General features: G+C 40.8%; 1 protein-coding gene across 1 annotated transcript in view; it reads left to right on the top strand.

Annotated features, from left to right (window-relative positions):
• Positions 1–27473, top strand: part of ush2a (Usher syndrome 2A (autosomal recessive, mild)) — a 227024-nt gene that overhangs the window by 85738 nt on the left and 113813 nt on the right. Inside the window, exons 30-42 of the mRNA XM_080885054.1 lie at positions 9468–9598; positions 12755–12881; positions 13734–13835; positions 14124–14312; positions 14745–14875; positions 14981–15260; positions 15745–15969; positions 16588–16668; positions 18278–18466; positions 20009–20146; positions 21038–21113; positions 21403–21488; positions 22284–22443. Coding sequence (XP_080741180.1) covers positions 9468–9598; positions 12755–12881; positions 13734–13835; positions 14124–14312; positions 14745–14875; positions 14981–15260; positions 15745–15969; positions 16588–16668; positions 18278–18466; positions 20009–20146; positions 21038–21113; positions 21403–21488; positions 22284–22443 — 1915 coding nt within the window. The remainder of the gene's footprint in view (positions 1–9467; positions 9599–12754; positions 12882–13733; positions 13836–14123; positions 14313–14744; positions 14876–14980; positions 15261–15744; positions 15970–16587; positions 16669–18277; positions 18467–20008; positions 20147–21037; positions 21114–21402; positions 21489–22283; positions 22444–27473) is intronic.

The raw sequence follows: 27473 nt of genomic DNA, 5'->3' as shown, positions 1-27473 counted from the left end.
GTCAAAATAGATTACACAGTCCTCTCTCCTCACTTTAGTAATTCTTCATTGGGCCTGAAATGGGCTGTTTGAAATGCAGATGACGTTCTGCTTATATTTTTGCTAATCCAGATGCATTTCTTTAACCCACATTAAATGAAGAGAGATGAAACATCACACAAATATGTTAGGGGAAAAAAAATTAAAAAATGAATGCAGGAACAAATAGACTTGGATAATATCCAGACACATCTTAAACAGCACATTGTTGCAATAGCTGCTACTGCAACAACTAAGCAGGAAAGAGGGAAATGTTAAATGATACAAATTATTTTTCCCTAATTAATATGATTGATTGCCAGGCACTGACGTTGAGAAGGAGAGGGGGAGAAATGTGTGAAGGGAAAGTTTGCACAGACATCATTAGTTTTTCCCCATTTAAAGATTAATCAGAAGAGGCTGGGCTCTTTAATTCTGTCATTTGTATATTTAATGGGCTGCTGCAGAATCTATGGGTGTAATTAGCTAGCTGCCGCGCTCTCATTAATACGCCAGGCTCTGATTAATGCCAGCAGAGAGCTAACATGACTGGAGTTATTCAGGTTATGTTGTGTAGATGATTACACACAACCTCCACTGTTTACTGAGACAGAGAGGAGAAACAATGCACATGAAAGAATACTACCTAATAAATAAAACTACTTAAAACTGTAAATGGCTCAACATAACTAAGTGTTAATGTTTCATATTGTGGAATATAACATGAATCTTCTCGTTTGATTAGGTAACGAGAGTACAACACAGTGCACTGTTTAGAATTAATAATTCATTTTGAAATGCTCCTTTAGTTTTAATTGATTTAAGAGTCGGTTTAAAAAACCGAACTATAACTCTTATTACTTAACATCAAGTTGATTGTGTAAATGTGGCTGGTTGTATGTGCTTATAGTTCACAAAATGTTTCTTGTTTCACTCGTGAAAAAACTGCTGTGTTTTTTGATCAAAGCAGCATTTTAGTTCTCGTATTCAGCATGTTGTAGAAAACGGTGAGGGAGCCTTTTGAGAGTGTGTTTCTTCCTTCGGGCAAACTTTATGACTGGCTCTTTACCTGGTCTTAGAGAAAAACCAAGTTGTCAGTGTGTTTGCACTCATTTTTGCATTGCAGAGTGGAATGAACATACTGTGTTTATGGTCCACTAGTAGGGTCCAACACCTTTCTCTGGTTTAATAAATTTGGATTTTTATGCTTCCAGTGAAAAGGAAATTTATAGTCAGAAACCCACTGAGCACACAGTGGGGAGAACCTTTCAAGTGCTGTTTTTTGCTTTGAGAAAAGACAACTAGAGAGGGGGTTCTTATCCCCCACTGCCCTCTCCGGAAAACAGTTTTGACAATAAATGCTTCATAACAAAGATCCCCTTTCTGTAGTACCTAAACTTCTAAACTTGAAATGTGTTATATAACAGGACTGGACCAAAACAATAAGTATTCACATAACGTAAAAACGTAAAAATAATTACTTTTCGGGGGAAAAAAGCACATTAGAAATATTAAGTAATTCATGTTGGAGTATATTAGTCGTCTTAACATTTCATTAACTGAAGTCGTTGCCTTAAAAATTTTGTGTATACTATTGTAAAACATAAACAGCAACAATTTTTCTGTGCATGTGTTTGACCGTGTGTGGCTTTATTATGCATTCTCTGTAAGTGCTTGCTGGGGTATTGTGTTTGTTCGATCGCACAGTGAAAGCGCTTGTGTGTATATGTGCCGCTTTGTCTATAAGTGTGTGTCTCTCTGTGTGTGTCATTGTGCTGTATGCGTAACAAAATCACCTGTCATGGTGTGTGCTCAGGTTTGTCTGTTGATGGCTCCAAAGTGGTTGTCAGTGTGAAGTAGCACAAGTCCTGTGGGGAAATCTGAAGGAAGTATTGCTGAGCATGAGCAGTGTCACAGATGCTTTACATTTGAGCATGCTTGGATAACACTTTGACTATCACAAAAATGCAGACTCACACAAAAACTGTGTACAAAATCTGTACATACCCTTAATTTTCCTTACACGTTTACTTCCATGTATGGCTTCAGGAATTTATTGACACACTATATAAATTATCAGATTTTTTTATGTAATTTATCCATCCATCCATCCATCCTCATCCGCTTTGTCCGGGGCCGGGTCGCGGGGGCAGCAGCCTAAGCAAAGAGGCCCAGACCTCCCTCTCCCCAGCCACCTCCTCCAGCTTATCCGGGGGAATACCAAGGCGTTCCCAGGCCAGCCGAGAGATATAATCTCTCCAGCGTGTCCTGGGTCTGCCCCGGGGCCTCCTCCCGGTGGGACATGCCTGGAACACCTCACCCAGGAGGCGCCCAGGGGGCATCCTTGTCAGATGCCCGAACCACCTCAGCTGGCTCCTTTCGATGTGGAGCAGCAGCTGCTCTACTCTGAGCCCCTCCCGGATGGCCGAACTTCTCACCCTATCTCTAAGGGAGAGGCCAGCCACCCTTCGGAGGAAGCTCATTTCTGCCGCTTGTATCCGCGATCTCCTTCCTTTGGTCACTACCCACAGCTCGTGGCCATAGGTGAGGGTAGGGACGTAGATCGACCGGTAAATTGAGAGCTTCGCTTTTACACTCAGCTCCCTCTTCACCACGACGGACCGGTGCAGCGTCCGCATTACTGCAGCTGCAGCCCCAATCCATCTGTCGATCTCCGGCTCCCTTCTCCCATCACTCGCGAACAAGACCCCGAGATACTTGAACTCCTCCACTTGGGGCAGGAACTCATCCCCGACCCGGAGTGGGCACTCCACCCTTTTCCGGCTGAGAACCATGGCCTCAGATTTGGAGGTGCTGATCCTCATTCCCGCTGCTTCACACTCAGCTGCGAACCGTTCCAGTGCGAGCTGGAGGCCCTCACCCGATGAAGCCAACAGAACCACATCATCTGCAAAAATCAGAGATGAGATTCTGAGGCCACCAAAGCGAAAGCCCTCCGCCACTTGGCTGCGCCTAGAAATCCTGTCCATAAAAATTATGAACAGAACCGGAGACAAAGGGCAGCCCTGGCGGAGCCCATCACCCACCGGGAACGAGTCCGACTTATTGCCGGCAATGCGAACCAAGCTCTTGCAACGGTTGTATAGGGATCGAATGGCCCGTAGCAATGGGCCAGACACCCCATATTCCCGCAACACCTCCCACAGGACACCCCGAGGGACACGGTCGAATGCCTTCTCCAAGTCCACAAAACACATGTAGACTGGTTGGGCAAACTCCCATGCACCCTCAAGTATCCTGGAGAGGATAAAGAGCTGGTCCAGTGTTCCGCGACCAGGACGAAAACCGCATTGTTCCTCCTGTATCCGAGGTTCGACTAACGGACGAACTCTCCTTTCCAGCACCCTGGCATAGACTTTCCCAGGGAGGCTGAGGAGTGTGATCCCCCTGTAGTTGGAACACACCCTCCGGTCCCCTTTCTTAAAGATGGGGACCACCACCCCGGTCTGCCAGTCCACAGGTACTGCCCCTGATCTCCACGCAACATTGCAGAGGCATGTCAACCAGGACAGCCCTACAACGTCCAGAGCCTTCAGGAACTCGGGGCGGACCTCATCAACACCAGGGGCTCTGCCACCAAGGAGTTGTTTAACTGCCTCAGTGACCTCGCCCCCGGAAATTGGCGGGTCATTCCCCTCATCCCCAGACTCTGCTTCCTCCTCGGAAGACGTGTCAGTGGGATTAAGGAGGTCCTCGAAGTATTCCTTCCACCGCCTGACAATTTTCTCAGTCGACGTCAGCAGCGCTCCGCCAGCACTATACACAGTGCAGGTAGAGCACCACTTTCCCCTCCTGAGACGTCTGACGGTTTGCCAGAATCTCTTCGAGGCAGTCCGAAAGTCTTTTTCCATGGCCTCTCCGAACTCCTCCCACACCCGAGTTTTTGCTTCAGCCACTGCCCGAGCCGCATTCCGCTTGGCCTGTCGATACCTGTCGGCTGCCTCCGGAGTCCCACAGGCTAACCAAGCCCGATAGGACTCCTTCTTCAGCCTAGTGGCTCCCTTCACCTCTGGTGTCCACCATTTGGTTCGGGGATTACCACCACGGCAGGCACCAACCACCTTGCGGCCGCAGCTCAATGCAGCAGCTTCGGCAATGGAGACGCTGAACATGGTCCATTCGGACTCAATGTCCCCAGTCTCCCTCGGAATGCTGTTGAAGCTCTGCCGGAGGTGTGCGTTGAAGATCTCGCGGACTGGGGCCTCTGCTAGACGTTCCCAGCACACCCTCACTACGCGTTTAGGTGCACCAGGTCTGTCCAGCGTCTTCCCCCGCCACCTGATCCAACTCACCACCAGGTGGTGATCAGTTGACAGCTCAGCCCCTCTCTTTACCCGAGTGTCCAGAACATATGGTCGCAGGTCTGCTGATACGATTACAAAATCGATCATCGACCTACGGCCTAGAGCGTCCTGGTGCCACGTGCACTTATGGACACTCTTATGTTCGAACAGGGTGTTCGTTATGGCCAAACTGTGATTAGCACAGAAGTCCAATAACAGAGCACCGCTCGGGTTCAGATCAGGGAGGCCGTTCCTCCCAATCACGCCCCTCCAGGTCTCGCTGTCGTTACCCACGTGAGCATTGAAGTCTCCCAGCAGGACAACAGAGTCTCCAGGTGGAGCACCCTTTATGTAATTTAAAAAAGAAAAAATTATTTCATTTATTTCATTTAACAGCCCCTAAATCAGAAGAATTACAGTTTCGCTACACTGATATCTTTCACTCTGTAGGATTTTCTGGCATTAGATCTGTGTTTTTTAACTGTGCTTTCACCAACACATAGTATGAAAGCATGTTTGGCCCTTGAGTCTGTCTCCTCTCCATAGGACTGGTGGAGAGTGGGTGTATATATGCAATAACTATGTACTATGTAAAACACACATTTATATTGTCTACATTTTTTTGTATATTGTCTACACTTTTGTATGCACAAAACTGCAGCATTAGAGAAGTTAAACAGGTACACAAGCAAGATGCAGGAAAAAGCATGATTGAAAAAAATGTGTGTGTGAGTGTGTGTGTGTTTTAGATGCAAGGTTAAAGAAAATACTGAGAGGGGGTAATATGTGTAGAAAAGGAGAAAGAAAAGGTAATAAAGAAGGAGAGAGGTTAAAAGCAGAAGAAGGAAAAAGGGTTTACGAGAGTAGGTTAAGGAGGGGTAATGTAATGGTCGTGAATGTAAATGACACATGCCTGCTTGATGTACAAAATGCCCGTCCACTGTGAAGAAGTTTTATTAATTTTCTTTGGATACTACTACAGTCTTTACTGGGTTTATGTCTGTGTAGAGTAATTCATGATTATCATCAAATTCTTAATCAATATGTGGATGGACCTCCACACACGGCGTTGCACGTTGAAGGCTGTTTATTTTCATTGTGTTCCACAATACGCTTTCTTTGGTAGAGCTTTCCAGCTGTGTCCTTCTACTCTGCACACACCGCTCTCTCGTCAGGTCCCAGTATCGTACTGAAATAGGGATTGCATGACCAGGCGATGAAGAATAGCTGTGTGGGTCACCCTCTCCTGACACCACACCCTGAACCAACTGCTACACCCCTCCCCTACAGCTGAGCCAGATACCACACCCCGCCACATACCCCCATCACCCACCTTAGGCCAGTAAGCCATCTGCACCTGGTCCATCAGGCGCTAGAAGGTGGCTGGGGCTACAAACAAGCTGAACGGAAGTGTGAGAAACTGGTAAAAACTGTATGAAATGGAGAAGGCTGTTTTTCCTTAAATACTCTAGACACTGGAATTTGCCAGTAGCCCTTGGTAAAATCCAGTGTCATGAAAAAGCAATTATTGTCTAACCAGTCCAGGCAGCTTATGAGAGATGAGATGGTCATCACAATGGAGGGAGGTGGGAATAGTGGAGTTTGGCACCTCCAGCCCCAACTCATCTCTCTCCTTTACCCTTTACCACTCACCAGAGAAGTGGTTTCAAGCTCTCTCTGTGCTTTGAGGAGGTTGAGGTGATATATTTGTGTGCCTCCTCCCCTGTTAGACCATACCACTTCATAGCCTACATCCCCCACCTGCCATGTGATCACAAAGCCTCCTTGCCATTTGCCAAGTAACTTTGAGCTAGTAGAGGGGAGTAATATAAGCACTTTGTCTCATAGTGAAAATTGTCTGACTCTAGTCTTATCCACCCGCTCCACCAGCCAGTCAGTCTGAGGGTGGTAGATGCTGGTCCAAACAGATTTAATGCCCAGTAATTCATACAGCTATTTAAGTGTGCGAGACATGAACGAAGTGCCTCTGTCAGTCAGTATCTCTTTTGGGATGCCAACTTGGGAGATGACCTGAAACAGCCAAATGAGGTCCATGCTAATGCACTCAAGGTGCAAAGGCACTTTTGGGAAGGCCAGCTGAGTGTGTTCCTCTTCTGTGTGAGCATCACGACTCACTCAATAAAGCCTATCTTTAATCAATATAAAATGTGGGTAGGCCGACGCCGTGTCAGGGTGCACCATGTGACCATCAGTTCTTATCACTTGGTCAAAGGCTGAGTGTACAGTAAGGTGCCATCACAAGGCTGCTCTAGTGAAAAATCTTCGGTGGAGTGAATCACTGAAGCCGGTGGGGCCTCATGAGGAGGCCCTGCCATCTCCTTCTCTCCAGAGTCAGAGTCACCGCTGAGTGCAGTGCAGACACTACACACCACTAAAGGTTGTGAACACATGCCCACACACTGCCCCAACAGGTTATTAAACCCCGGCCAATCTGTTCTCAAGTTGAGAGCGCCACCTGGGCTTTGCCAGACAGCAGCACCCACTCCTCCTCAGGTCAGCGGCATGCTTCTGCTGTATCCTGAAAGACATTTCCCTCTACATGGGGGAGTAGATGCGGGACAGAGGAACCAGCCCAACACATTTGTCTGGCGCTCAGACTGGTCATGTAGCTATTCCAACACCGCTGCTTGCTCCCAGTACATGGCCACCTGCTCCTATAGTTCATCTGTTTTTCAGATTCTACATGACATGATATTTTCATTTCTGATTTGAACCACTTTTGTATATTAAGTCAGATGCAGCTCACACAGTTTTCCAATGTGGCCTCAGTCCAAACAATCCAATTAGAAGGTAAATGTTTCCGACTGTCATCTGACCAAAGTGCTTTGCCACAAGTGGAGATGTGCTGGCAGATGTAGCACTTGACATTCTCAAATTTATTTCAGGAAAACTCCTCACGTTGTGATCCCAACACGCTCCAGCTCCACATCTGCATAAACCTCCATATCAACTAATGCATGAAACCCTACAGATTGACTTCAATGGCTCCTTCTATGGTTATTTCTACATAACAGCTAGTTCGGACTACCTTTATTTTAGTTTTGTTTTTTTCTATAGTCATGTGTGGTATACTTATGTTTTTAAGATATATAAAAACAACTCAAGTCTTTCTTTTTGCTTCTTGCAACCATCTACAGCATAACAATAGATCCAGTTACAAAAAGCAAGAAAAGACTTCAAAACTGTGTAAAAAGGTTGAGATCTGAGCTCTGATAATCTGTATTCATTTTGAGTTTTCTGTATAGTGTCTGACTTCTCTCTGTTTTAAGAGAATTCACACACTAATTATTTTGCAAACACTTGCTTCTGATGAACCCTGGACTGACTGCATTGGTCTCCTCAGATCTTCCCACATGTCTGTTCTCTACTGAGACAGACAGAGCTGAAGAAACACACATACTCACAGACACACACATAAACCTTCTTGGTTTGTGTGGTTATGTGGATCTAGTAGTGGATTAAGATCAAATCTCTGATCCATGGTAACATGACAAGGCAGCACGCTGGATGAATGTTTCGTGTGTGTGTGCACGTGTGTCTTAAAGGCTCTGCTGGCCTAAGAACCTCCAAATTTCCCACATTACTAAAATGCAAGGATTAATTCTGAATATTCCTCATCATTTGTTTTGTCAGATCCCAAATCCATTGTCATTTTAGGTGATATGATTTTTTAGGCTTCTCCAATTGAAAATAGCGTAACTGAAATTATCTGAAAAAGGTAGAATTCAGACATTTTAGCAGTTTAGCATTTCCCTATGAGTTTTTAAGTTCTGAGCCACCAATCTTCTGACAGATTAATGCTACATGTATAACTTGAAAATGTAGGAAAGCAATAGAAACTTTTCCTAACACAATTATTGATAAAATGCTGTTTTGAAGGTGGCAACTAAACCGGCCAAAAATTTGGGGATTCAGAAAATGATCAATTTAATTTCATGTTTAATTTCTATCAAAACTTCAGTTTGTTGTGTTATCATATTTTCTCTCTTAACCCTAGTCTTTGACACTTTAAAGACTTCTCTGTTAACTACTTTATCCTACAAGGATAAAGAAAGGAAGGCTGTGGTATCATGAGATAAAAGCAAGACATTACAAGTGAAAGCTTCCAAAACTGTGGAAGCAGGTGTGTCTTCTAAGATCAATCTTCATGTTTTCCCTGAAGTATCTTAGTGGTAAGATTATCCTAGACGGCTGGCTTACACAGGAAATGAGGTCAGCTTAGAGATTTAGTGCTGTTGGGAAACAGTTATTTTGATAGAAATGTACATTTATCAGTCTTCCTCTTTCTTTTTTACTTAATGGTAAGCATTATGTGAGTACATGACGTCTCAGACTGGGGTTTAAACAATCCCTGCAGAGTCCTGTTGGTTCTTGTGACAGTGTGCGTGTATATATACAGCTGTGAAAAAGAAAGACTTCACAAGACTCTTTTGTATGTGATATGGTAAAAAGCTAAGCACGCCACCTGATTCAGTAGTTTGTAGAACCACTTTTGGCAACAAAACACTGTAAAAACAATGTAACTGTAGTCTGTATGAATTTTTGGCTCATTCTTCTTGACAGCATCTTCTCAGTTCATAGAGATTTATGGGCATTCGTCTATGGACAGCATTTCAGTTGACTTAAGTTCTGGACTTTGGACTCTGCCATTGCAACATTTAGATTATTTTCTTTTCAGTGATTCTATTGTAGATTCATTAGTGTGCTTGGGATGACTTTAAAATACTTTAATATACAGTTCATGGTCAATGAGTCCTCAGTTCCGCTGGCTCCACTCCCACCGTGCTTGATATTTGGTATATGATGTGCATTATGGCCAAACATCTCACACCTGAAGCCTTTAAACCAGGAAATTGCCCAAACGTCTGCTTTTATAGAGATGACCACACTTACTGATGATCAGTTAATCAAGTGCATTTAATTAATTTAATGACCCTCTTTATCTTGATGCAAGCAGTGAGGGTTTTATATAAAATACATGCTGTAGGCAACCTGAACTTTCTGTGGTCAGCTTTAACACTGAGATAATGTGTAACTCGGAATTAAAATCCTCTTTTAGGCTGTCTCTCTCTTTTACTAAATGTCCATCTCCCCCATCTTGTTCCTTGTCTCCCTTTGTATCAGGTGTTGAGCTGAGTTTTAAGACTCGGGCCCCTGATGGCCTGCTACTCTGCAGCTTCTCTCCAGGAAATCAGGAAGAGTTTTTGGCTGTTCAGATAAAAAATGGACGGCCCTACTTTTTGTTTGACCCACAGGTAGGTAATGTGTTTCAAAAGCGTCTCTGCATAATTGAAACATTTAAATTACGCCGTACTACAACATACATTTTGTTTGCTGCTGTATTTATCTGTATTTACTGATTGTGCATTTTTGTCTAACACCTGATTTTTTTTTCCCATTTAATTCTACTCCTTATACCTACTCACTTTTCTCACCTGTGTTTTTCTTTCCTTCTGTATTGCTCTCTCTCCAAGTCTCTTCCATTTTCTCTCTCACTTTCTCTCATCTAATAAATGTGATCTGTAGCCCCTCATTGGTTTCTGTCAGGGAGGCAGGGAAAGGGGAAAAACTTTGAAAGTGTGTCAACGTTTGAATTGGACTGCAATTAACTCATTCCCTGCAGTCACCACGCGCGAATACCAATTGCAAGCTAATTAAGCTTTGCACCCATGCACGCACACATACACACACTCATACACATGCACACAGCCACACAGCCTGACTTTCCTTATCCATCCATACAGACGCATGTAGAAGGGTTAAAGAGTCAACGACTTCGATGATGAAAGTGATGATGGGAGATGATTACACATACTTCCATCAGGCCACCAACTAATTACACACTCAAACAAACATGCACATACACACTTTAGTTTCTCATTAGTATCATTGTGCAATATTTTATCAAAAACTCTTCATCAAAATGTAACTATGGGTTATATCTGTCTATGCAGATGGGTGTATGTCACTGAACAGATCATTGACTATCACTGTTGATTAGTGTGTCTGTGGTTATGTTGCTAGATGTGTGATGGAGTGTATGTGTATCTTCTCCAACTGGGTTGATTCCTTTGTTTAGGCTAGTTTGGAGTAATTAACAGTAGGAGTGGAGTCATGGCTTATTAGTGTTCCCCTAGATACATATAGCTGGGCCCATTACTTCCCCCTATTAGCCTGTTGAGCTAGCCTAATGGGATTACCAATGCAGGGGGGAGGGGGTAATTTAGCATGACACAGGCAGGTGATATGCTCATAAATGCGTGCACATGTGAGCTGCCACACATGCACTTATATCGCAGCTCAAGAACATTTAAGAAAGCATTCACTCAAAATGTAAAAGAGGCAGTTTATACTTTATTGATGCAGGTGAGTAGTGGTTAATGTGTCAGCAACTAGCTATAAATGTACAAGTGCATCCATGCATGGAGCTGTGGTGTCTGTCACATAATGCCAAACATGCGGCGTTTTTCAGACTCAGACTGGTTTAAAGGCAAGAGGTGTTTCTTTGCAATGGCCATAAAAAATTATGGCAAGTTATGACTTTATTCTTTGTTGCTGATTATTATTGTTTTGTCCGATATCACTTATTTGATAGGTCTAGTCATTTTATTATCAGGGCAGGAATCCTGGCAGTTTAGTAATATTATCAACAAAAGAGGAAATGAAATAACTAAAGATTTACTGACATAATGGAGTAAAAAGTCGATCAACAGATGTTTTCAAATTTCAATTTAAGCTTGTGATTTATCCAGGTTTTTCTACACTGAAAACGGGTCTCATAAACTAAAAATCCAAACAATATTATTTTACAGCAACAAATGTCCAGGTAGCGTCTCTCAGTCTCTCAAAGTGTGCAAGTGTAGAGGCCCCACAAGTCATCTATGAGGTGCAGCACATCCAGATAAACCCTCTTTCGATCAGATGGTGACTAAAGGAAAAAGAAAAAAACTCAGAGCAACTTGTCTTCAGGTCAAACTTTATTCTCCCCACATATGCACTCCTTAGTTGTGAGCTAGTGAGACCATCAGACTTGAACTTGAGATGACAAAACTGTGTGAGGCTTTCTTTGACCATTTGTTCCATCTGTTCTTAAAAAAAAAAAGGTTAAATGCCAGTTTTAGTGTGTGAAGACTTGACTGACATGAGGACAGTAAGAAAGTTTAAACACAGATCTAAATGTCATCTGATGTAGAAGTGACAAACCACTTCATCCTTTGTCGCCTCCTCTCTGTTGAGAGATGGCCACACATGCACACACACCCCACACACATTTCCTTTTCATTCTGTCTGTCTCTTACATGTATTCAGAACACACATAAACACACCAAAACTTCATGCTCATATTGTGTTATAAGCTGCCAAGTATTTGCAGGAAAGTCACAGATGCAGCACTTTGGATAAGTGCTTTATATTATGTGTGTGTGTTGACTTCTTCTATCACATACTGTATATTAAAGAGATTGGGCATTGGGGCATCCAACAGTGGACACACACAAATCAAAGGATGACACCACCTCATCACCAGACCTTTGTTTCATCAAACTATTTGCTTTTAGCACACATATTGTCTGATCCTATAATTTTCCTCACAATATAAAATATCAGTGCTTTTCAGTAAAACCATCTTAAATCGAATGGTATTTATAAATTTATCTCAATATTACTATCCAGAAGAGTTGAGTGCCAATTGCTTCCACTACTATTTTACTATTCTTTGGGCAGGTGCTTGTTTTGTGTGTGTGTGTGTGTGTGTGTGTGTGTGTGTGTGTGTGTGTGTGTGTGTGTGTGTGTGTGTGTGTGTGTGTGTGTGTGTGTGTGTGTGTGTGTGTGTGTGTGTGTGTACGTGTGCGTTAGGAGTTTTAAAAAAATCAAGTAAATAGACTCCTCCCCCATTGTCTTGTTAAGTAGAGCTGTCTAGCAAAGTTGGTAAAGATGTCCGAGTCTGATATACTTTGGCATTCATACATTTATTGATCTCATCATTAAATCTTCATCACCACATGTGCGTCTGTGTAGATGTGTGCATCTACCCATACTTTTCTTTTACTACATTACTCTTTGGCTGCTTGCTAAAAGCTGATCACAACAATGATGTCATACTTAATAGGTAGCAAAAAGCCTTGTAACAACACTTTGATGGTTATATGTGCATGTTTGTGTCCTTTTGAAGATGATGTGTGTCTGTGTGATTGGTATCGCTGATCCTTGATTTTTAGTTAGAGTTTAAAGATTTACCTCATCCACGTGTTTTGCTATAGCTCGATCTGTGTCTTTTGAGCCAGCAATCTTAGGTTGTGTTAACTGATCTGTGATAGTTTGGGAAAAAATGTAAGTCAGTGGATATCCTCACACCATCAGTTCATTTGTGCTTGTGTCATGGGTTTCATGCGTGCTTGTGTTTATGTGTGTAGGGTTCAGCGGTGGCTGTGAGCGTACAGGGTGATGGAGGGCACCGCTACAATGATGGACAATGGCATAGTATTAGAGCAACGAGGCAAGGGGCCGTGGGAACAATCGTTGTAAACGATCAATACAGAGGTAACTCTCCTTGTATTCATACTGACCACTGTGTGCATCTGCTCCGTGTGTGGGTGTGTGTGTAATATGCTTATCTACATACATATATCTGGATGTGAATCTTGTGAGGCTGATGTTGATTGTCTGTGTTTTTCTATGTATATATTCTGTAAATCCCCCCACCCTGACTAGGAGATATTATCCAGGTTAATTCCACCCAGTCTGTGTATGATAACAAAAATATTACTGTATCGTATGTGACTAACCAGTTTCACAGCAATGCTCTTTGCTTGTCTGTTAAGCCACTTAGCACTGATCTATAAATATTTCAGTTATAGAAAGCACACCCAATCAAGTGATGAAATAATGTTGGGTTTACAGATGAGAGAAATTTTATTTAAAAAATTAAATCTATCTTTAGGCACTTTGTTACTAGCAGGCTGTTGCATATATGCATTCATTCACATTCATTTATTTTTGTAACAACAAAGTGATTTACGAAAAGCTATTAGCTGGAAACTTGGCGTGGTATGCAGTGGCTTCTTAAAAATTCAGAGGAAATTGGACAAGTGGAGGACAAAAGAAGGAAAAACGATATCTATAGCAGAGGAACAGTCTCTGAAAGTCAGCAAAGACCTGAAGAATAAACATGGTTGCACCAAATATTGACTTTACTCATTAGAATTGTGCAAAATCTGTTTTTACCTTATATGCTTCCCTTATATGAGAGGTACATCTACATTTTCTTTCCATATATTTCACTGTTCCCCCTGTGCTTTTGTGTCTTAAATTATTCAATATAATAATATAATATTATGTATTCTTTTTATTCTCCACTTCCTCTCTTTTGCTTCTTATTTTCACCACCATCAGGAAGTGCAACAGCTTTAAGTGGTAGCACAATGATTGGTGAGAACATGGGAGTGTTCATTGGAGGGCTGCCAGAAAATTTCATTCTACTAAGACAGGATTCAGGTGGGTTTTCACCTACATATTAAAATCTTTCATGTGGCCACTGGATTATATGCATGTTTTCTGGCTATCTGATATATAATTTAGCGAGGTATACTGTAAGATGACTAGAGGTTTCTGGATCTGATTGAGAGTTGAGCTCATATTCATGCACAAATACTGTGTCTTCTTCCTCATGAAAATCCCTTATTTGACCTTGTGCCTCAAAATGTTGAATAGTCTTTGATTGGAAGTAACAAGTAAACATTTTTAATGTAATCTTATGACTTTTGTTTTTGCTTGTCTCACCAGGAGATGCCAGACTTGTGCGAAAGCGCTTCTCTGGTTGCCTCAGAGATGTGAGTTTTAAGATGTCCGACAGCCCCTCAGAGGAATGGCAAAGTCTTGACTGGGCAAAAGCCACAAAGAAAGTTGCAGTGTATGAAAGCTGGGAGGGATGTCCTCTTCAAACTGTGGATGGAGCCCATTTTCTGGGTCATGGTAGGACCGTAAAGTGCAAAAATAGCATACTGCTATGTTGAAAACCACATGATGTAGCAGCGTATCAGTTACAATAAGCATGAAGTGCTTGGTGCTGTGCAAATATGTGTTCAGATACAACTTTACACTCTTTTTAGTGCTCCTAATGCACTGTCAACACAACATATCTTAATAAGATGCTTGCCGCTGATGTTGGTGGTAATGAGTTTGTTTCATGTTGATAAATATGATGATAAGTTAATTGGCCTCTGTGTGAAAGATCAGGTTCATTAGTGTACATTTCCTCCATTACTGCTGTCTAAAAAGGCCAGCTCATACAGTCTTTCGTCTGTCACTTATGAATAGATGACGGGAAATTTAAATACCTTTTGCATGTTTTAAATTTGACTCGTTCTGCTGGTAAAACTGACACTTTTCTCCTCCTGGTTTCAGGTTACTTGGAATTGGACTCAGGTGTATTTACTGGAGGGCAGATCTTTGATATTTCTATGGACTTTAGGACAGACCAGCTGAATGCGCTGTTGCTCTTCACATACAACACACAAACTGAAGACTTTATGCTGGTAAAAGCAGAGACGTGTTTCAAATTATCGTACTAATGCTGAAAATACTCAAATGAATCTAATGACAGACTTTAACGTTTTCTTTACTGGTTTATATTTTTTAAGGTGGAGCTGGAAGCTGGTCTCTTGTCCTTCATTCTCTCCTCTGAAGGTCATGTGATTGAACTCAGCATGTGGGTGGGGCTTAGCTACTGCGATGGAGACTGGAAACAACTGTCATTGGCAAAACGCGGCTCGCTTATCTCAGCTGCTGTCAATGACTGGGCAGAGGAAGCAAGGGGAATGGGAGGAGCAGTGACGCTGAGAGTTGATTCACCATTATATTTGGGGGGCGTGCCACCAGAGCTCATACATTCTGCTCTAGACAGGCGAAGTCACAAACATGGTGAGATAACATGCACTGAGGTAGTATTTGCATGTCGCTCATTAAAGTGGCAGATGCCAAACCAAGAAAAATGTCTCATTTAGCTACAGTCTCCTATACAGTTCCTTGAATCTCATCATCAAGCATAGTATTTACATATTTTGAGCTCATTGTTTGGCTTTCTTTTCAGTTGGACAAGTTAAAGTACATTTATTTGCAGTTATAACTTGCCTGCTCTTCTGTGTAGCAGAAGAATCACTAAATTAATTAACTTTGACGCATAGCAATCATACTATTTGCTAACATTTGACTAAAATTTAAGAGCATTGTAAATTTGGCATCAGTAAACCTGTGGCATAATTATATGAGTCGGGAAATCCCATTTGACATGTAAAAAAATGGAAAATGCAATTTCCCTGATATAATAAAGATTCCTTCTCACTTTTGCTTCTACTTTTTATACTCTCTCTCTCTGCTTTATGTTTCCTTTTCTTACGTTTCACAGGTCTAGGAGGGTGTTTAAAGGATCTTACTATAAGAAGTGGTAACAGAAACCCTCCCATCAGCCAAAGTGTTAATCTCTCTGTTGCCTCACGCCGTTCTGTCAGAGTCTACTTAGATGGTTGTCCTACCAGTGAAAGCCGGTACAACTGCAGAGGAAACGATTCAGTCCTGGTGTACAGTGGAAAAAAGACTCAAGCCACAGATTATAATCTACAGCCTTTCACTGGTAACACCGCACAGTATACATACACAGTGTCAGCATTACGTTTGTAGGTGTGCTCAATCTTCAGGGAATGCATTAAAAAATAAGAATTATGAGAGTTTTTAAGTACTAAGTTACCAGTAGAGATATTGAGGTTCTATTTCATAACATATTTCATTGTTGAGTGTGTCACATTGAGAAAGCTTTGCCACAGTGCTGTTTTCATTCAAAAGTCTGTTGCTTTTTGTGTCACTGTATAGTTGCTTGATACATGAAGACCTATTTTTATGGCTTTGAGGCACAGCTTCCAGCTATACCATGTTAGCAGCTCACTCTAATTAGTAGTAATTGCTTTTACATCATCATGTTCTCTGATTAAAACTTACACTGGGGGTATTACTGTGTTGCAACATTATATTACTGACACAGAGATGAATACAAGCTAACCATCCAAGAAGTTCAAATAGAATTTATAGCTGGAAATTACATCACATTAGCTTTAAGAACATGTTATACTTTTAGTGCACTTTTTGTCAAACACAGTTTTGACTAAAACAGTTTTGCCTTGCCTCTGTTTTTTCCTCCCCCTATCCCTAATCCCTTTTCCTGTGTATGAAAACACACATACACATATATTTTAAGAGTACTTGTACAGGTTTGTGGCCTTGGCTGCAGGAGGCTGGGCGGCCGGACCTTGGGAAAGAGGACGCAGCCGAGGCAAAGGTAAAATGTCATTGTGTATGAGATCCTTATTATCATGCTGATATGCTGGCAGATGTTAGCAACAAAATGCATCCAAACACCCAAACTCTACAAGTGCAGTTATAGAATATAACCAGAGTCCTTTAAACGTGGTATCTGCTATAGTATTTTAGTTTGTTCAATGAGTTCTGTCTTGGAATTATATTCCAAAGACAAAGTTACTTGCAAAATGTTAAAAATTTTCCCTGACAGTCTGAAACAGAAGCTTAATTTTCTAACACTGATTTTCATGTTCAGCATGGTGAGGTGTGTTACTGTATGTTCACTTTGTTGTACTTTGTTCAGTAGAGTAAGTCTTTGATCTTGAGAGATTTTGGCTGTAAAACCACTGCTATGTTGTACAGTATGTGAGTAATCCAAAGCCAGTGAGTGATATTACATGTGCCTGACGGTATGAGAGATTGATAAGGCCTCTATAAAGGGCATCACAGTAAAAGGCTGTTAACCCAGAATGGCCTGTGTGGTCCCTTGTGTAATATAAAGCTCCTCGTTAGTAGTGAACAATACACTGGTAGGTCTCGGTACACCATACTATGACCAGAAAGAGGAATGGAGGATCAGGAGGGAGGAAGTGCTAAAAAACATTAAGAAATTAAGAGAGAGCTGGGGATTGAGGGCAAGGGATAAGTGGAAAAGCAGGAGAAGGGAAGAGCAAAGAGTCATAAACGAATTAAAAGAAAAGTGAGAAAATGCAAGGAGATGAAGAAATATGCACAGTGACTGGATATTAAAGGGAGAAAGAAAAGGATAAGAATGCAAGAAAATGGTAAAATTGGTGAATGAAGGTGAAAGTAGAAAAAAACATGAACTTAATAACACAAAATAACTAAAGGTTTACACAAAATAGAACATACAGCCCAAAATAAAATAAATAAATAGCCGAATATCCAGCACAGCTGGCCTCATTTTGTGATATTAAAGATACGAATGATATGTGGATACATTTTCAGATACCGAAGAATGTGTGAGCCTTATGGTGTGTAATAATGTATCTATAATTTCAGTTATTTGACTATTTTAAAAGTTTGCACGGAAGATGACTGGTGACAGAAAATGAAGGTGATTGTAATGCAGAGGATGGAAGTGGGATGGGAGTTGGGCCACCAGAGCTGCTGAGGGTATCAGAGAGAGAAATAAGGGGACTGTTAGAGAGAAAGAGGGAGGCTGATTGCTGTGAAATATAGCCCAGAATGAATGGCTGGCTGTATTAAATCAGCGCTGAAAAAGTTACTACTCTCATAAATACTATTTATGCTAATGGCGAGGTATGATTTACTGGGCCTATTAAAACACAGAGAGATGGGGAATGCTTTTTCTTTATTCTCATGTCCGCCCATCTTGTTGTTTTGCTTTTCGTGCATATTTTTTCATGTATATTTTCCTGTTTAGATTTTATTTTGACATTTGTTTGCCCTGAACTAATTCCTGTATTTCTTTTTTTATTATTATTCTTAAGATGTGTTTTGTTAAGTTTAACTATTGTATGTGATTGTTTTCTTTCTTTAATACCATGGGATTTTTTTTCCTACACAGTCTCATTTTGCATCTCTCTTCCTTTTGGCCTTTCAAGTACCTACATCTGTACCACCTCCAATAAAGGTTCAGAGTTTAAACGCCTACAGTGCCAAGGTGAGCTGGGTGCCACCCACTGGTGACATAAGGGGACTGATTGACAGATATGAGCTAAAGGCCTACAACAGAGACTACCGAGAACTACCACCTGTCAGAGCCACATTCCTGGCTAACGGAAACTTCACAGGTAAAAAATGCACGAAACTATTGTAGTCATAAATATAATGCATACAACGTAGCTTGCCATTGCCAGTGTGTGAATGTGTGTGTGAATGGATGGATGACTGAATGTAGTGTAAAGCGCTTTGGGGTCCTTGGGGACTGAGTAAAGCGCTATACAAATGCAGGCCATTTACGAAGACACATTTTAAAATTTATTTAAGCTCTACACCTCCCCAAAAGTATGTCATCCTTTGCTCTTTGCATTTTTACTCACTATGTGCACTATGTTGCAGAACGTTTTACTGCTTGCACTTTTGTTTTGGATGTTATACTGCATTCTTTTGAGCACTTAACAATCAAACTTAAAACAACAAACAATAGACATCACTTTACATACAGGTAAATTTAGCTTTAGTTCTGTTTGCCTTATTGCACCTGTTGTCCTTTACATTTTAGCCTTTACTAAAAAAGCATTCATAATGTCTCCTTTGCTTACTTTCTTCCTTTTTCAGATTTGTATTTCAGACAAAACATACTAGTGCATGTACTCACTGTCCTGGCCAACCCTGTTAATTTCTCCTTGGCAAGTCCCCAGGTTTAGGAGACTGTCTCCATTTGGAACAAGACACTCAGGACTACCCCAATGATGTCATACCCTGGCATTGCTCCTTTTTTTCTCTCTCTCTAGCTGTTGCTCACTTTTCGATCTTTCCCCACTTCATCTTTTATGATGATGATGATGTCTGCGTCCGCTGCTGCTATTCGTCCCCCCTCTCATCCACTTCGCCATGTCTCTAGGCAAATATGAAGATGAGCTCTCTGTCTCAGTCTTTCTCAGTGTCTCTCTCGCTGCTTCTCATTCACTCCCCCTCTCTTTGCCAGACATTAAGTCCACCCTGATAAGGCTTCTTCTTAATTTATGATGGCCTCAACACCTGACTGCAGAATTACACCAATGGCTAAAAAACACAGAAAAGCAAATGAGGGTGTAATGGCAGCCGAGTGGGGCCCTGGCCCCTAATTGAATTAAAAGACATGGGTAACAGTAAGGGAGAGTGAAAAAGAGAGACAAGTGCAGCGTGATTGGACACAACGGTGGGGAGACTTGGGAGGGGGTGGAAGAGAAGAGAGGGTGACTTAGAAAATACAGAGAAGGGTGGAGAGGGCCAAGACGGTGAGGACAAAAAACATCCAAAGAGAGACGGCTGAAGCTTTACAATTAGAATAGACTCTCTGTTTGCCAAGCACAGTAGATTTGCTTAGCAACAGCAGCCCATAGTTACAAGTAAAGCATTTAAATTGTGTTGTTGATGCTTGTTGATAAAGACTCAAGTAAAGGATACAAATAGGCCTGATTTGTCACAAAGGACTTACAAAGGATATTTTTACAATCTTTCAGGGCTTGTGTCGAGCAATACTCTATACCCATAGTGTATGTACACTGCAAATATGCATTCTGACATGTAGCTGAGTTAACAAAATTGAGTTTGTATTCTTCAAAGTTATTCTTTTTTAAACGGTGTAATGCGTAAACCTTATTCATTGACATTTATATGCTCCTCTTAAGGTGTGCTGTCGGGTCTCACTCCGTCTACTCGGTACATTGTCACCGTGAGTGCCTGTTCTCCTGTTGGTTGCACTGAGAGCCTTCGTAACAACAATGGTGATAATGATTTGAGATGGAGTATCGCAACCCCAGAGGAAGGTAAGCAACAAACACATGCAAACTTTCACAGATTCATGCACCTATGAACAGAACTTCAGTGTCAGCGTCCTTACCAGTAGAAGAAATGTATGATTCTTTATGCACAGAGACACAGAGCGCAGAGACTTCTAAACACACTTAGATATGTTCAACCTGTTTCCTGCATGAGATACATAGCATATGAAAAAAGGAGAGGAGTGCTGGCACAAGAAAGGAGGAGACAAAAGAGAGGGTAAAAAGCAAAGAGAGGTTATTTGCCAGCTTGTTAAGTCATATAAAAACATGCATGAAGAAAGAAAAAGTAAAAGAGGAAAAGACATATTTTTATGTTATATGTTACTTTAATCTGTACTGGACTAACAGGCCTTGTTGGGGAGATAATGTGACGGCAGAGGTCAGTACAGAGACAGCAAAAATCAATCTGAAGTTAAAGAAAAAAACAGATTACTGTATTGATTTTCACTGAGCACAGAGTTAAGACACTGAAACATGTTAGAGAGACTGGAGAAAGAATTAATTTAAAACACACACAAATGCAGCACAGACACTTTTTTTACTCACTTATCCTTTAGTACAGGCACATTTTTCTTCACCTTATTTGAGATCAGTGAACATGAGATCATAAAATTTTCACGTTTCTCTCTTGGTGAAAACCTTTTGAAAAGTAATCCAAAGCGATGTCACTGTCTAACACCATATGAAATACTGAATTATTTATCGGTGACATTTGATGATATAGAATGATAACCTCTATAAAGCTAAGGCTTGCCATAGTTTTTCTTCACTGTTACTTAAAAGATACACTACGTGTTCATATTTACTCTAGTTCCTTATGCCGATCACTATATTTGTGTTAACATAAAAACTTGATTTTATTCTTCTCTGCATCAGTTCCCGATGCTGTGTCTCCTCCAGCTGCAGTCTCATCCCCCACAGCACTCTATGTTAACTGGGAACCTCCAGCAAGGTAACAAAAAATACAGTTTTTACCTGTCCTCTCTCACCTCCATGCTGCATATTAATATTTAACTCAAGAACCTTCACCAATGACGAGGAAGTAATAAGTACATTCTGAATTAGTAGTAAATGGACAGTATTGTAAAACAGGAACAGAATTTGGTTCTGTATTGCTTATATTTTCCCCCAGCTTGAATAAATGTGTAGCCAACATAGATTTTGGCACAAAAACAATATATGGTATAGTGTACACAATATAATAATATTACCTTCATCTCACTTTTTTGTTCCACTGATAGGCCCAATGGAGGCATTACAGAGTACCTCCTCTATCACAACAACCAAATGGTCTACAGAGGGAAAAACAGACAACACAACATCACTGGTAAAGAGGAGAGAGTGCATGTGAGGTTGTGTGTGTGTGCTCCAGCGTAACTGTGACTGTAGAGGGATGGGGCCTCGGAGTAAAGAGAAGGGGAACACTGAAGAAAGGCAAAATGGAGTGGAGGATTAGCATTTGAAAGCAGGAAGAGTGTCTGAGTCCTCACCAAGGGAATAGCACTTTGAAAAAGACGGCTAAACACACACACACATGAAAATGAAGCAGCGGAGAAACAAAGAAAACTAAACATTAGCGCACGTGCATACACACAATTTGCTTTGAAGGCTCTCACTAAAGAGATCTAAATAAGGTATGAAACACATGTCACACAACTGAGCCATGCGCCAGATAGACTCACACATTAATACAATACACATATACACATGGAATGCAGAAATGTGCATAAACACACATACAAACACATGAACAGGACACTCATCCTATACAGCTTTACTGCCCAGCAATGAGTGTCTTTCTAGGTTAATGAAGGCATGAGAGCACATATCATCCCTGCTGGGTTAATAATGCACAGTGTCTGATGTTCACAGTGATTGGAAGGATTATGAATATAGTAATTATACATTATTTGGAAGAATTGAATGTGTAACACAGAGTGAGATTACAAAAGATGGTAAATGGAGAATAGGTTTGAAACAAAGAAAGATCCTTAAAGAGAAAGAACAGTGAAGATACAGTCAGGGAAGAGGAGTATTGATGGTTGTAGGTGCAACACAAGTTAATCGTTTTGAACTATCGCTTCTCTCTTTCACTTTTTGGGTGTGTGCATTTGTGTTGCAGGTCTTGGTGTATACACCACTCATGTCCTGATATTGAGTGCATGCACTTCAGTGGGTTGCACCAACAGTTCACAAGTTACAATGCTGACTTCACAGCTTCCTCCTGGACCTCTGCAAGCACCAACTCTTACCCCGCTAGACTCTCGAACTATTTTTGTAGAGTAAGTACACACACACACACACACACACACACACACACACACACACACACACACACACACACACACACACACACACACACACACACACACACGTGTATTAGTATTTGATGGTAATATCTAAGCATATATACGCACAGAACTAGGGTGCACTCACATTTTTAAATTATTCAAAATGTATAAAACCTTTATTTGTATTTTATAAGTTTTGCCTGGGCAGTATACAAGGACAGAGAGAGACTAAGCAAGAGCGAGTCAGTGACCTTCTGCAGTTGTGTTTACCATGCAGAATATTCTTCTACGCTTGACCTTTCACCATTAGAGGGAGGTGACAAGGGAAGATAGATCTCTGTACTTTTTTTTATAATGTTCCCAGTTTTTCTGTATATGTGTGTGAAAGTGTGTGAGCCATTAGCGTTATCCGCTGCAGAAAAAATACATTACTACTCATATGCATGCAGGGCCCTGACCTTAGTCATGATTATGCTGCCCTGTGCCCAAAAAAGTAAAACATGCTATAATTTGCAAATCACTTAAGCCTTATATTTATTTTTAGTTAATCCAGCTGAAAAATCTTGTTCTATGGTGTCGCCCATACTTTTGTCTGTCCACAGCATTGCTACTCTTCCTGGAGTATAGGTTTCATCAAACTTACACAAAGATTACTTAAATGGACTTTAACCAAAATTGTGCTGAAGGTCATGGTCATAATTGTCATTGTACAAGCACTTTTTCATGTTCACATGAATCACTATTCCTCCTAAAATTCAAAATTATTCGATGGCTTGAAATATCTCTTTACCATATATGTTGCATGCCACTTGTATCCTGTTTATTGCTGATGATTATGGTCTTGCAGGTAATGATCATGGAGGCAGTGGTCCTAGTTGTTGGTTGGAGCCCTCCTTTCAACATTGTGTTAACGTCACTAATATGGTCAATGCTATGACATGCTAAAGGGTTCACATATTTTCAAGCTTTTTGTGGCCTTAATTGCTTCTGAACTTCTAGTCATAATAGTCCTGAACACTTTGGTTTGGTTGCGAAAGAGATTAATTTGTCCAGGATATTAGTGTTTGCCAATGGATTTACTGTAATTCTCATTATTTTGTGCAATGCAGCGAACCAGTGGCAAGAAAAAAAAACTTCTTTCGGTCTTTCTTTCTGTACTTTGCACATTACAATAACCTGTGAATTGCTATGGATCATGAGCTGAATGAGCTCAAGTTACTGATACACTGGCTAAATATTACAAAGTAAAAATTTTAAACAGATTTTGCATTTCTTTTCCTGCTAATTTTAATTTGGATGCCAGCAACACCTTTAAAAAAGCTGGGTCAGGAGCATGTTTCCCAATGAGTTGCATAAACTCTCCTTCTAACAACTGGTTGTGAGTGTTTGGATAGTATGGAGACTAATTGCCCTAGTTTTGAAGACAGAATCTTTTTTTAATTTCTGTTTGATATACTATATGTTTATATAATAATAATAATATTTTATACGTGATCCCCGTGGGGAAATTGCTCTCTGCATTTAACCCATTCACTCAGTGAAGCAGTGGGCAGCCACTGGGCGCCCGGGGAGCAGTGTGTTGGGACAGTACCTTGCTCAGAGGTACCTCAGGGTAGCCGTTCAGTGGATTTGAATCCTCGACCTTCCGATCATGGGGCCACCACTCTACCTACTGAGCTATCCCTCATAAATAAACATTCACATATATATATAAATGTTTATTAATCTCGCTGTCACCCCCAGAGTGTGGTATGTATGTGTTCCTCAAGCTTGGATCTTCTACAAGCGGCCTGAGAGTTTGAATGTTTTGTGCAGTATCTTAGCTGTTCCTAGGATTGCACTCTTTTTCCACATCAGAAACCTCTAATGTTGTACCTGGAGTCTGGTGGGTCCTCTCTTCCAGTTTCAGGTTTACAGCTTCTAATGCTCAATGCAGTCAAAGTGTGGAAATGATGAGCCAAACCTTGGCAGAAGAGAACAGTGGAACTAAATGAGCCCCTTACAATGACAAATGCATCTACTAAGCTGATGATGATTGTTTCCAGACTCAAGTTAGACACATTACCAAATGATCTATGACTACCCCAACTCATTGACAGAGTATCGTCAGATGAGATGCTTGCAGATGTAAACACTGCTCTACGCACCATCCCCACAATTGGTATCACTGAAACCAGCGAGCTAATATACACCACTGCCACAGTAATCCTAGAAGCACTTGGGTAAGAAGATCAAGCCAAAATCAGAGAAACCTGGAGAAACATGTTAGTCAGTAAACTGAGGTGCAGTTGGCATCATATACTTGTATTTGATTGTTTAGCATTGTTTTTGTTTTTTAAAATAAAAATGCACTGCAAAAAGATTTCTTACAAAATATTCGTTCTGTGAACCTGTTTAAACTACAGGTCCAGGTAGTTTATACAGGTTGGCTGTTGAAAAGGAAAATTAAATTACCTGACAGAATGCATTGACCGCCACAGTATTCCTATATAGAGTGGGGGAGTGTATTGTTTCATTTCCTGAGCCTTTAAAATGCTTTTGATCAACATATTCACTAGGTGTGGGAAGGCTGTATATTGCCTTGTTAGCACATTGGTAATAGGCAAAGGTTGAGAGATCAGACCTAGTCAATATTACTCTATTGTGTCTGTGAGAAAAGTAAGATAGCTAGGAAAAAATGTAAAGAAATAGTAAAGAGAATGAAATAATTTTTTTTGTTGTTGTTTAAAAAAAACACAGAGAAAAAATCTCTTAAAGAAAATGGGATAGGTGAAGAGAAGGGTGAGAGACTGTGAGAAAGGTTGAAGAAGGCTGCTGGAGGCAAACAAAACAGTATCAGCAGATTTATATCCTGCCCTCACCAAACACTGCCTGACTCATACACATTCATACACAACCAAGCAGACATAGGATCATATGAATACCTATACTGTCAGATATGCACATGGTCACAAATGAAAAGAACCTGATAAAACATTCTGAAACAATCTGAAGTGAATTCATTGATGCATAGATTGTGACTGGAATCATTTTCTGTCGTGTGTGCGTGTGTGTGTGCATATGTGTCTGTGCGTGTTTTGATGCATTTGAAACACCTACTGTAGCATGAAGTACCAGAAAGACTTTTGGCAAAAAAAATATTGCCAACAAGTTCCAAAAAGTTTATGCAGATAAGCTCAAAATGAGCATGTTTAAAGATGAGTGTGGTCACACACACGAGTACTGATATGGGAAGAGCCGATACATAAAAACATGTAATGATGTCCTTCTGAGGACCCAAAAAGGTCCGATCCCACTGTAAAATTCTCTGTAGTTTATGTTGTTGTGTTGCTTGTACAATTTAGAGAGCAAAAGGAAATATGCAAGAGAACAAAAGTGCAGAAGGCAGGTTAACAGTACACTCAAACCTTCATCATCTCAAATGTTTGCTTTTAAATTTAACATTCAGAGAGGGCACCTGGCTTTTTCACACTACTTTCAAAACGCACTTTTAAAACAATTACCATAGTGAATTATTATACAGATTATTACAATTCCCCTTTGATTCAGTTTTTCAAAAGTGGACATATATCACGCTGCCAATCGACAGCATATAAATCTTATAATAAATGTGATAGATTAGCCACAGTGGCTAATTGTGTGCTAACACACACTCATCAGTCATTCAAAAAATGGCTTTTAATGGGAGGACCCAAGAAAGGAATCCATCACTTTTTAAAATGGCCTCCCTTCGCGACCATGCCAGGTGGGTTGTACTGCCTTCAGGGATTTGTAAGAATTGCAGGACAATTTATAAAGTGTATTTTAGTGCTCCTTTTTTATGACTTTTTTTTTTTTTTACTTCATACTTCAGAAAATCTTAGTTATCAAATATCTTATCAGAGGGATTTTTACTTATAAAATGTGTAATAGTTAGTGAACACACTTCACTGCCAGCTTAAAACAGATTTAATTTAGTATATTTGAGTTTGCAAAAAAAACCAAAACATTTTGGCAAATAAGATTTTATCTTTTCTGAACAAAATCATTGTAAAGATGGAACATCTCATTTATGTTGCAGAATCCAAACACATCAAATCTGTTTAGTCATTAGTATTCAAACTTAGAACCAACAAAAGTACAGCAGTAATTATATAAATATATTTTCCTGAGTCGTGCTCTTTCACATTGGCCCCCTTTTTATAACAGCGCTAGATAGTTGACATGTCTTGATTTCCTAATGCCATTTCTGGTCTTTTTTTCTCCTCTTTGCTGGGGATGACCTTCCTGTTCTAAATATAGAAAAGGAGACACCTCAGCCTGACTGTTGAAGGAAACTGTGTGCGCAGTGTGCTGTACGTGTGTGTACGTGCCTCTGTGCACATGTAAGGAAGCCTACCACTGCACTGTGTTTACTTCAGCTGACAGAAGAAACATGGTGATGAAGGCAGACACTGACATGCAGATACTCAGAGCAGTCTGTTTCAGTCGGGACTGCCACAGACACAGACACACATTTCACTCCTTTTTCGCGTCTTATTTTTATCTTGATGTTTTAATTCGAGCGTTGTGCAGACCTCTGCACTTAATGGTAATGTATTCATAAAGTTTGGCATTGCTCACCTGGTCGAGCAGGCAAGCCATATGACAAAGCCTTACTGCAGGGGCCTGGGTTCAAGTCTCCCCAGGATGTTACCCATGTGCTATCACCCCCACTCTCTCCTTCCTTTCTTGTCTCTTACTATCCTGACCATCAACATTAAAAAATGCCAAACATATATTTATACGAGTTTACAAATCAAATACTATTATTTATTTTAAAAAAAAAACAGGCATTATTAGATACTAACAGACAGTCAAGACGATTCAAGACGTCCTTGAACCTCATGAGGGTTGCAGTTTAGTTTCATTTGTGAAAAACTCGAAAAGTTGATTCTGTTCATCTGGACATAGCGTTTTCTTAGCGAACAGAATCAGGTTTTGGACATTTACTTGCCTGGATGATTGAGCATGCATCAATTTGTGAAAAACCAAAATGTAAA

This window comes from Rhamphochromis sp. 'chilingali' (assembly GCF_963969265.1).
Source record: "Rhamphochromis sp. 'chilingali' genome assembly, chromosome: 6".
Classification (NCBI taxonomy): domain Eukaryota; kingdom Metazoa; phylum Chordata; class Actinopteri; order Cichliformes; family Cichlidae; genus Rhamphochromis; species Rhamphochromis sp. 'chilingali'.
Note: the sequence above shows the minus strand (reverse complement) of the source record. Positions and strands in the feature narration are given on the sequence as shown.